The sequence below is a fragment of the Canis lupus genome, chromosome 32 (genome assembly GCF_048164855.1).
Source record: "Canis lupus baileyi chromosome 32, mCanLup2.hap1, whole genome shotgun sequence".
NCBI lineage: Eukaryota > Metazoa > Chordata > Mammalia > Carnivora > Canidae > Canis > Canis lupus.
In genome coordinates this window covers 13,434,823-13,447,119 of record NC_132869.1, presented here as the reverse complement: position 1 = coordinate 13,447,119, position 12,297 = coordinate 13,434,823, and the positions used below count along the sequence as shown (strand labels likewise).

At 37.7% G+C, this 12,297-nt stretch overlaps 1 protein-coding gene across 5 annotated transcripts in view; it reads right to left on the bottom strand.

The window, feature by feature from the left end:
- Positions 1-143: 143 nt before the first annotated feature.
- TMEM62 (transmembrane protein 62) overlaps positions 144-12,297 on the bottom strand; it is a 46,893-nt gene continuing 34,739 nt past the window's right edge. For all 5 annotated transcript variants that reach the window (XM_072808951.1, XM_072808952.1, XM_072808950.1 and 2 more), the window contains 5 exons: positions 11,206-11,319; positions 9,152-9,236; positions 5,560-5,664; positions 3,502-3,620; positions 144-979 (listed from right to left, as the gene is read on the bottom strand). In XM_072808951.1, coding sequence (XP_072665052.1) covers positions 653-979; positions 3,502-3,620; positions 5,560-5,664; positions 9,152-9,236; positions 11,206-11,319 — 750 coding nt within the window. In that variant the 3' untranslated portion in view covers positions 144-652. The remainder of the gene's footprint in view (positions 980-3,501; positions 3,621-5,559; positions 5,665-9,151; positions 9,237-11,205; positions 11,320-12,297) is intronic.

Below are 12,297 nucleotides of genomic sequence, written 5' to 3'. Positions count from 1 at the left end.
TTCTCAGCGTCCGAGGCCGGGCCACGCCTCTCTTCGTCGCTGGGGGTTCCGGCCACGCCCCCTCCGACTCCCGAAGCCTGGCCCCGCCCCCGAGGGTCCCGGCCACGCCTCCTCCCGCCCACAGATGCAAGGCCCAGTCAGAGTTCTTATTCATCATTCATTTATTTGATTAGCTGAAAGCACCCCACCTAAAGAAGCAGAGAACCCAGTACCCTGAGGGAAAAGTAGACCTGAGCTAATTATCTCAAGGGTAGTCAAGGTAGGGCCCAAGTTCACAAAGCTTCCCTGCCCCCAACGTGGCACCCTTGTGGGCTGCTGAATTCCACATACTGTGCTAGGTACTTTACACGAGGTAACCATAAAAAATACTCCCATACACACACCCAGTCCCTCACCTGTGGATCTCCTGATTAGGACTTTCTCTGAACAAAAGTAAATCAATCCTTTGCCTTCTTGGAGAAGGAAGGAATCATGGCATTATTTAGAGATTTTTCTGCAGTCCATTCTGTAGGAATCAGTAGTGGGTAATCCCACTCAACTCCCAGGTGTCCAGGGTGCAGCAGCTCCCTGAAGCTTGCCCACCATCACTGGCCTTCCACCTGCTGCTGGGGCAGAGGCCTGGGCCAAAGAGGTGGATGGTGAGACAAGGCCTTCAGGAGCTCAGGTGGCTTTTTAACTGTGCCACAAAGGTTCCAAGCTCAGTAGAGTTCAGAGTCCACACACTATGAATGATAACAGGTGTCAACAGTGTCAACCAGGTCCGCAAAGGGGAGAAGAAGAAAGCTAAAGTGCCATATGTCATATGAAGAAAGTAGCAGGAATAAATCTGCCAGATGTATAGCAGTAACATAAGTAGGTGAACAGGTATAATTTTCAAGTATTTTCCTTGATGGAGATGAGACCGGAAGTTGTGACCACAGCACCGCTGCAGCAAGCTCCAACACAGGTAAGCCATCAAGGGTATGTTAAAAAATACCAGCTGGAAAGAGAAGCAGAACAGAACCATTAGCTTATTAGTAAGACTTTAGAGGGTCAGGTCTCATTAACATATTATTGGCGGCTCCTAAAAATATGCTGCTCTGTCTCGGGGGTTAACTCTTTGATTCTTTATGCTTCAATCACACTTGCTTATAACACTCACAAGAGGTGACTTATAGTTAGTTGTGAATTTGCCTGAGTCCTTTAGTTCATCTTAAAAGTAGGTATCATTTATGTTGAGGCCCTCATTAATGTGTAAGGTAGAAATAAATTGAATATATGTATATACACACACACACACACACACACACTTCTTTTTGGCAGAGTGAAGGGGGGACTTAGGTATCAATAATTTTTTCTCATCTCTATATTTTTTATTAAAATTTTTTCATTTTAAGTAAACTCTACACCACACATAGGCTCAAACTCAGGACCCCAAGATCAAGAGGCATATGCTCCACCAACTAAGCCAACCAGGGACCCCCATTATCTCTGTATTTTTAGCTGAAGTAGCATGATAGGTACTGGAATATGAATCAAAATCTAAGCTTAGCTGCTGTATGATTCATACATCCATTCACAACATAATTACTGTGTGCCCATTACATGGCAGGCACTGTGCTAGGCTCTAGGCTAAGGACACAGTGGTAAATACTCAGAAAGCATGCATCATAGAGCTTACATTCTAAAAGAGAGAAGAGAGACAAAAATAATAATAATAAAGACAAAAGGTTACTATAGATTGTGATAAATTCAATGAAGGAAATAACTGGGTCATAAGAGGATAACTGAGAGATGGGTTCTCTGAGGCCTGAAGAACAGGAATGACTCCATGGAAGGAAGTGCATTCCAGGCAGAAGAAATATATAAAAACCCTTGAGGTGGGAGAGGCCTTGGTCTATTTAAGGCCCATGAGCCTGGAACATGATGAGCCAGCTGGAAACTGAGGCAGTCAGCAAGACCCAGATCATGTCACTGCTCTGCTTAAAGGATTTCAAGCTGAGGAGTGAGCCAATTAAGGTTTTAAAAGGACAAGAGTGGATGCTCTGTGGCAGACTGACCGTAGGGATGAAAGAACAGCAGTGGGAAGACAAGTCTGGAGTTCCTGCAGTAGCCCAGACAAGAAACAATTATAAGTTGGACTAGTGTGGTGGAAACAGATGGAAAGAAATGGTGGATTCAAAATATACATTGGAGAGAGATCAAACAGGGTATTACTTGCTAATGAATTAGATTATCAGGTATTGGAGGGAAAGGGAAAAATTAAAGATATATCCTAGAAAAACTTATTGAAATTGGAAAGAACTGGGGGACGAACAGGTTTGGAGTAGAAACTAAAGGTCCTATTACACAAATATTGAGATATCTAAGGGAAGATGTGAAATGGCAGTTGGATATATAGGCATTTGAAGTGCAGAAAGGAGGGCAGAGAGAACACATTTGGGAGCCCTGGGCCTAGATGATACATAAAATCCGCTAGTGGTATATAGTATTTATTAAAATATGAACATAAACCCCACCTTTTAGTAAGGCCCAGGTTTTATTTGGCATAGAGTACTCCTGAGACAGCCTCCATTTACATAATAGAAAACTCAGCCAGGCTCAGGACCTACTCACATACAAAATGTTGCTATACAGAGAATGTTCTGGTCTGTGGTCAATGTTTACTAGCCAGAAGTTTTCCCTATGTGTCTCTTATCCTGCTGATCACCTTTTACTGCCCTGTTATGAGGCTGTGAACTCATTCTGAACAATGTTTTCAGATCTCTTCCCAAACATGAGATCATCACCTGAGATTTTAGTACCTTAGTCCCATTAGGTGAGTAAAATACATCACTCGGTAAATACTTTTCAAACCTATGTACACAGATTTGCTACAGAGCAGTTCTTTGTTTATTTTTTTTTTTTTAAGATTTTATTTACTTATTTGAGAGAGAGAAAGAGAGCACTAGCAGCAGGAGAGGGAGATGCTGACTCCACGCAGAGCAGGGAGGCCAATGCAGGGCTCGATCCCAGGACCCTGAAGTCATGACCTGAGCCAAAGGCAGACGCTTAATCAACCGAGCTACGCAGGAGCCCCTGTGTGTTTCTTTTAAAGGAATCTTAATCCACATGTAAACCTAACATTTTCTTTCTTCATTATTATAATAAATTTTGGTTTACTTATTTATTCTACTATAAGTCCCTTATTTTATTTTTTATCAATGGAAAAGCACAGTAAAACAAACTGCAAAGACAGAAACCTTTCACTTTGTATTTTTTTTATTTTTTTATTTTTTTCCTTTCACTTTTTATAAACCGTTCCTGCCAAAATGCATCTTAGATGTTTATGAGAGAGTGGTGGAAGAAAGAGCTTAGGAAGCACTGGAAAAACAAAACATCAAATGTTAAAGATTGCCCTGCCAGTAAATCAGGAAATATGATCTATGGTGTTTAGTTTGATGCTCTGGATTTAATTCCTAACTGTTACGCAATTAGTCCAAAAGGTCAAGGTATTCTTACATTCCATTTCTGATTTCTTACCTGCAGAATTCCAACTACAAATGTTAGGCTGCCTTGTAGGAAATGTCCATCAACAAATATCCCAAAGGAAAAGCAGCAACCCCATTTGCCTTTAGTGATCTCACCAACAAACCAGGGTCCTGAAAGAGGCAATGGGAAGGAAGAGAGATTAAATAACTATGATTCTGACTATATATATCACAAGGTGCATTTATAGGGATAAAAATAAGTATGAGAATAGTCATTGATAGGTATTTTATTGGCATAATTTTTCTTCTTTACTAATCTCTATGTTGCACCATATGTCCCAGCTAACCAACCACTTGCTCCTTTGCTCCACTTTTGTCTAATTATAGAATCATCTGAGTACATGCTGTACCTGAACAGATTCCAGAAACAGTTCAGAATACGCTCAGAAACTTCAGAAGATTCTGCTGCAATAATAATCTCAATACAATGCATTAATATTTCCTTTAAGAAGCAAAGAGGTATTCTATGGAAATTAATTTTCCAGATAACTGATATTTACTCCTTTAAGCAATAAAACTTCAACCACTTTCATCTTTAGTGCATCTAAAATGTACTTCTCTTTCTTATTAATTTTTTTTAAGATTTTCATTTATTTATTTGTGAGAGACACAGAGAGAGAGAGAGAGAGAGGCAGAGACACAGGCAGAGGGAGAAGCAGGCTCCATGCAGGGAGCCCGATGTGGGACTCGATCCTGGGACTCCAGGATCACGCTCTGGGCTGAAGGTGGCGCTAAACCACTGAGCCACCCGGGGTGCCCTCTTTTTTATTAATATTAATGAAAGTATTCTGATCTTTTCTTATGGACCCAAGTTATTTACTTTGTACATCAACTACACACTTGAGGTTAACATGTACAAAATTTAACTTGCTTCTTTAATTTTTCATTTAGAATGTCAGAATGACTTTCCTCTCCTCCCCATTATTTACTGCCCTTCTTAGTGTCCAGATTTGTGGAACTACTATATTGTCAGGAGTGATTAATGGCCAGTCAAGACTTCTTTCCTCAAAATGCAAATATATACTGTATCATTTGCTGAAGAATGAGGTTCAGCTTTAAAAAGTCATAGGTAATTTTCTCAGATATTATTATATAACCTCCACTGGATACACAGTCTAAAAAAGTGTTCTCCTTGTAAGTTTCAACTGTGAAACATGGAGCAACTTCGGTCCTTTTAATGTTTTCTTTTACAGCCAGGAACCAAATCATGTGCTTTTACCTTGTAGTGTAAGGCAAGTGTCTAAAATAGTTTCAACCTATCTTCTAACAAGGGAACTGATCTCCAAAGGGCCATCTGTGATAGCCTGGTACACAGAATTGTAGAGTGTTACACTTTTTATCTAATTGCTTTCTGTTCTCCGGTGGGAGTTACAAATGAGCAAAGAAAAGTTCTGAGGTAGCAACAAGTAGGCTAATCTACTCCTGACTTTTAGTCACTAAGGAACATTAGTAAAAAGCTTTAAAAACAGATTCACAGTGCTTCCTGCTTGCATAAGTGGCTAAACTAAGTATTAAGTATAATAATATAACAAAAGAACTTGGATATGCCTGAACTCACTGTTCATCTGTTTGTTTTTTTTTTAGCTGAGTTTTTAAGACGCATACATTAAGTAAATATTCACTGAACTCATGCTAGGCACTGTGATTAGTGCTAGGCAAAGAGATGAACAAGACAGACAAGACCTCAAAGGATATTCTAATGAGGGAGGAGATGATAAACACAGAAGATAATCACAGATTCTGCTAAAGTAATGAAGGAAATAAAAAAGTGTGATGAAATAAAGGATAAAACTTTAAAGTAGTTGAAGAAGGCTGCTCTGTACACACATACTAATTCTTTAATGGTCTTCTCAGCTTAAGTTAACTCAGGTCAACTAAATGTCCTTTAAACATGTTAGGAAGGGACTTTATTTCCCAACACTATATTCCAGGAAATGATTTATGCAGAAACCATGTGCCATTCATTATACCTGCAAAAGACATGTCAAAATTCTCCATATATATCCTTTGGCAGAATTCTGCACAATCTCAGATTTCCTAATTGACTTACCCAGTGCTGTATATAGGGTTAACAACAACACAGAATAGTAGAAGATGTTTAGTTTGCTCAGGACATGGAGGGAGAATGAGGTCAAATTTATAAATCCTGGAGACCCTAAACAGAATAAATTTGAAAAAATTCTAGTGAGCACATGCAAAGTTCAATTTCTTTTTTTTTTAAATTAGTTTGAGGTAGAGTTTAGTGATTTGTCAGTTGCATATAATACTCAGTGCTTATTACATCAAGTGCCCTCCTTCACGCGCATCACCAGTTACCACATCCCCCACCCACCACCCCTCCTGCAAACCTCAGTTTGTTTCCTAGAGTTAAGAGTCTCTTATGGTTGGTTTGTCTCCCTCTGATTTCATCTTATTTTATTTTTCCTTCCCTTTCCTTATGTTCATTTGTTTTGTCTTTTAAATTCCACATACGAATGAAATCATATATTTGTCTTTCTCTGAATGACAAAGTTCAATTTATTTTTTTAAAATATTTTATTTATTTATTCATGAAAAATACAGAGAGAGAGAGAGAGAGGCAGAGACAAAGGCTGAGGGAGAAGCAGGCTCCATGCAGGAAGCCTGATGTGGAACTCGATCCCCGGACTCTAGGATCACCCCCTGAGCCAAAGGCAGACACTCAACCACTGAGCCACCCAGGCATCTCAGTTGAATTTCTTTATAACATTTTCTAGAAGACTTCTATGGGCTATCTACTCTATATTCAGCAAATCTTTTGTTATATGGTAACTATACAGATGACATCAATTTTTTTTTTTTTTAATTTATCTACGATAGTCACAGAGAGAGAGAGAGAGAGGCAGAGATGCAGAGGGAGAAGCAGGCTCCATGCACCGGGAGCCCGACGTGGGATTTGATCCAGGGTCTCCAGGATCGCGCCGCAGGCCAAAGGCAGGCGCCAAACCACTGCGCCACCCAGGGATCCCAGATGACATCACTTTAAATTCAGAAATTGGCAAGAATCCTGATAAGGCAGTTCACTTATAATTATAGAGGGTAGGAAGTTCAAAGTAAGGTGTAGTTGGGAGACGTGAATGTGCGCGCGCGCACACACACACACACACACACACACACACTTTTTAAGGATTAAACACATGTAGATTTGAAATCTAGTGCTGTGCTCAAAGTCTCTGTTTTCTATGGGATTTACTATCCAAATGCACAAATTTCCAAATGGTATATCACAATATATCAAAAGTATATCAAAGTATCAAAATTCCTCCAGTCTAATCTTAAGTATGAATATCTATCCAATATTCCTTTCCCATATGTGACATAGCTCTTAACTCACAGCTATCATCTTACTCCAACTGAAGGGGATTCCTAAAGAGATTCCTTCAAATTAACATCTCTTAAAATGTAGTGCCCAAAATGTCAAGCATATGGGCTTCACACAGAGCAGCTCCATTCTGTGGCCGCAGAATAAAGTATCACAGATCCTCAGCCCCTGCCAGCCATTTCACTCATGTGCATGGCTGGTCAGAAACCAGTCAGCAGAAGACTATGACAGGATGCTCAATACACACTGAGCAACACTAGTGGTATTGAAAGATATTGAAAGAACTGGCCCCAATGAAGATAGCCTGACATCATAAGTTCAATAGTTATGTTTTTCCTAGTAGGCCAGCATATTTCTTTTGTACCTAAAACACCGTGCAGGCTGCTCACAGTTAATTTTGTACAAAATCTAATAATGCATGACATTTCCCATTTTTTTATATCCCTGCTACTCACTCCTCTCGGATTTCTTCATGTTCTAGTCTGGTACTTCTCAAAGTATTCATCTACATATCCACCTATAATTTTTTTTTAAGATTTTATTTATTTATGAGAGAGAAAGAGCACAAGGGGCAGGGCAGGCAGAGGCAGAGGGAGAAGCAGATTACCCACCAACAGGGAAGCCTGCAAGGGGCTTGATCCCAGGACTGTGGGATCATGACCTGAGCTGAAGGTAGATGCTTAACTGACTCACCCACCCAGGTACCTCAATAATTATTATTTATTAAATAAATAATCCTTTAGCCTTGGAGGTAACTATGCTTTAAAGTTTAAGCACAAATTTTAAATGTGATCTTCTATTTTGGCTCCATGTTAGAATAACCTGGGGGATCTCTAAGAAAATACTCCCCAGAGATTCTGATTTAATTAGCCTGAGGGAGAGGGGGAGCTTAGCCTGAACCCAGGTGATTCTAAGCAGCCAGGACTGAGAAACACTGCTTTAGTCAGAGCTGAACATCTCAGCCTTGACTGCCCATTGGAATCATCTGGGGAGCTTTATAAAATACTGATGCCTAGGTCCTACCCCTAGAGATTCTGATGTGATCTAGGGTGGTGTGTTGACACCGGAATTTTAAAAGTTTCCCAGGGGATTCTAAGACAGTCAAATTTGAGAAGTGCTATTTAAAGAAAAGAACTGACCTGGGGTCAGAAGACTTAGGTTTTGAGTCTCTCTTTTATGTCTTATTAGAAATAAGACTTTGAACAACCTTCACAAACTCCCCAGTCCTCAGTGTCCTAATCTTTAAAATAGGGACAATAATACCTATTTCACAGGATTGCTGGAAGGATTAAGTGAGATAGTGCAGGTAAAAATATGTTGTAAATTTTAAATACCTACACAAAGATATTGATATCCCAACAGAATGAAGCTGGGGTCTGCCCTTAAACATTTATTTATTTACATTATATGCAAGAACATATATGTGTGCAATAATGCTTCTTGAACTCCTTCATAGAATTTGCAAAAATATATATATAGGCAAGAAAACATTCAGGAGAATGTGTATATTTCCTATGTAGTTAGCCATTTTACCATTTAGTTATTGCTACAGCACTTCCCTCCCCTATAATCAGTCCCTGATCCCAGAGATTTCATCCAAGCCAGGAAAGGATATGGAAAATTTATTAAACATGTATTTATTGTCTGTTATGCACATACCAGTGCTGGGTGCTATGAAAAACAGGAAAGAAGTAGAAAACAAGTGCTTCTCTATTGAAGAACTTACAGTCCAGTTGAGGAAAAATGTATATATACATTTGAAGTGATTATGTAAAGCAAAGTGACTGGCCAAGTATGGCATTAATGGTCAGGAAGGACTACAGGAATTCAGAGAAGCAAGAGCTCATTATGATCTGGAAGGGGTGAACAGAATGGTATGGGAAAAGAGGGGTTGAGGTGAGCCCTACAGGAGGCTAAGATTTAGTTTAGAAAAATAACTTAGAGATAAGCAAAAGCACAGAAGCAAAATGAGTATGGTGTGTGTAAGGAACAGTGGAAAATTATCTAGGCTGAAATATAGGACCCAATTATGAAGGATCTTTAATACCTGGCAGAGATGTCTGGTCATTTTGAGCTATATTGCAATTTTCCCATTTCTGGTTGAACTTCATATTATTGCAATGTACCAGAAAAAACTATAAAAAAAGATTGAGTGTTGTGGAAAAAGTATAGTAAGTTTGAAGAATCCATCTCACAGAGCTCAAGCAAGGACAATTTGTATTGATATTTATTATTTGGTAATAAGACATTATGTGACATTTTAAAATGAAGTCTTCTAAAAATAAAACGAACCATGACTAACCTTTATGCTCTGGATATCCTCGATACCTAAAAGTAATGAGAATGCTGAGCTGGATCAGCACAATTATCACAAAAAGGACCCGGGCCTGCAGAGAAATCAATGTTACTATGAAAGAGATACATTCAGTTAAGGTTTTTAAAATGGCTTCATTAACAAAAATGGAAATGACATCATTACCAGAATGACAAAGTAAGAAAAATAAATGACCAGAGAGAATCAAACAATTGATCCACCAAAAAAGAAAATTGTAAATTGCCTCAGCATTACTCTTTCAGGATTTGGATACTTAGACCAATATTGAAACAAAGTAATTTATAGTTACATAAAGTGATCAAATTAAAACAGTTCACCTTCCCTGTACTAAAAGTATAATTAGTTTTATTTCAAGTTGTATAAGAGTAAAGAAAAACAGTAGAGTATACTGCAGGCTGAAGGAACTGAGACTGCATTTTCTTTTGCTTTCTCCATCAGAGCAGCATTCACTTAGAGATTAACTCACAGTGAAGAGACATAAGCTAGGTTCTAGTTTCTCAAAGTATGGACCAGATCATTGGGATCACCTTGTGTCTGTTATGAATGCAGACTCTCAGGTCCCATCTCAGCCCTGCTAAATCAGAATGATTTAGCCTGATCTAGGTGACTACTAAAAAACCCCAAAAGAAAAATAAATGACACAAAAGAAACTTGTAAAACTGAGATACAAATGCCCTTTAGTCATATTTCTAAAAAGCTTAATCACATTGTTAATAAAAGTAAGTTAAAATAATAATAAATTTGCATTGTAAGTCTGTGAAGATACATAGTAAAGCTATGTCTGGAAGGTGAAATTAAAGGAGGCTTAAATTTTCTTCTCAACATCAGTGTGTCTCTTTGGTGTGTTTTATGTAAATACCCAGAATAGATGAGATATGAGGGAAATAGAGTATAAATTGCCAAGCTTCTCTGGAAAATGATTTGACAGTGAATATCAAAAATGATTTTTAAAATTACCCATTTATTCATTCAAGGAATATTTATTTAAGGGCCTACTCTGTCTTAGGCATACAGGACAAGATCCCTGCCCTCATGGAGCTAAAATTTGAATGAGGACAGATTAAAAACAATGAATATAATAAATAACAAATAATTTATATAATTATATAAGAAAGTATATGGAAATAATGTGCCCACTCTTTCATCCAACAATTCGCTTCTAGGAATTTATCCCAAAAAACAATGATTTTTAGTTGCAAGCAGAATTTATATAGTAGAGGGAAAAATTGGAAATAAATGTCCAACAATAGGTAAATAGTTAAATTAAGGTATATTTATGCCAATAAGCATTTTGTTATAAAAAATAAATTGAGGTCAGAAAATAGTCAAAACAAATTCCTCGGTGGAAAAAAATCAGAGAGAATGAAAGATTGAAAGAGAATGAAAATTATTATTTTATATTAAAACTTCATATACCAATATATATGAGAAAAAAATAAAGAGTATCATAATGACAAATACAATGATTATAATACATAGTGAGATAAAATAATGTGGGGCTGATTTTACCTTATTTCTAAATTTTCTAAGTTTTCTACATTAAGCATGTATTGTTTATGAAGAAAGAGATATTAGTTTTAAAAGATCCTTAATCCAATTTTACACAGTTCCTATAATTCCCTTAGTTATCCTGGTTTTATGATATTGGCTAGAACCAGGTTTCAGGGCAGCCCCGGGTGGCTCAGTGGTTTAGCGCCGCCTTGCAGCCCAGGGCATGATCCTGGGGACCCGGGATCAAGTCCCACATCAAGCTCCCTGCATGGAGCCTGCTTCTCCCTCTGCCTGTGTCTCTGCCTTTCTCTCTCTCTGTCTCTCATGAATAAATAAAATCTTAAAAAAAAAAAAAAAAGACCCAGGTTCCAAAACAGGTATTACTTGTCAATGCCTCTATTTCTTTTAATTCAAATCACTTTAAAGCATTTTATTCTTCTAGACAAATAACTAAGTTTTATAAGATTTGTCTTTCTCACCATGTGATTATATTACAACTTTGGACCTAATCTAAAGTTGAATTTACTTACCACGATGCAGTGGTCGGTAAGGAGAATAAATGATGCCAGGGGGTCAAATCTGAGATGAATATCCTCTTGAACAGAAAATATGTGGTGAACACTCTTACTTCTTCCAGCAGAATCCTAGTTATAAACACAGCAGTGACTGTCATACATATTTATATATATAATGTTCCAAGATTAAGTTTCCAGTAACATTTGTTAGCTATCTCTGATTAGCTTTATTTTTTCATTTAAGTGCTTTCATTATTATAAGCGCTTTAAATATAACTTCTTTTAAACCCTGTAAAATTTGAATTGTGTATTCACAATGTATTTCTCTTAAAGAAAATTTGTATTTTTCCTCTGCTCACTGAAAAGACCTATAAATAGTATCAAACCCAAAAGCAATGAGCCAGCTGGTCTAGTGCCCAGATCATACTCTCAAAATAAAATTTCTCACTACAAGATCAGTGCTCTTTAGAGATAGCTGATTTCAGTTCTTAACAAGAAATACACAGGAAGAGCTCAGAATATCTTCATACCAGAAAGCAAGAAAACTAACAGACTACTGGGATTATATCCAAAGACAGTGGCCAACTTGGAGAGGTTCCCACTAGCCAAAGGTGCAACTTGAGCATTAAAAATATAAATGCAATGGATTAAAACACCCCAAATATAAATATTTTTAAATTTTTTAAATTCATAATGACACTAAAAATAAAAGATTCATTTGATTACCTTTGGCAGATGCTAGAGAAGCAACTCATTATTCTGAAAATTGGTTTAGAAAATGGAGGGTGGGGGAAGAATTAAAAATTTATCCCACTCTTCCGCTATGTACTTCTGTATCTGGGTACCAAATAGATAAGGGAAAATTTTTCTTTATGGAACTATTCTAATTAATACTCCTTTTACAAGGAGTGCCAATTTGAATACCACCATTTTATAACTCTAATGAAATAACAGATCTAGGCCAAGGCCATCAATAGCTGCTAGAAATCCTTCAGAAAAGCTGATTAGGTACTTCATAACAAACGGAGGGAAAAGCCAGCAGTGTGCTGGAGCTGGTTTGACAGGCTCATAAAAGCCAATTCTTAAATTTTCAGGAATTTTGCAGGC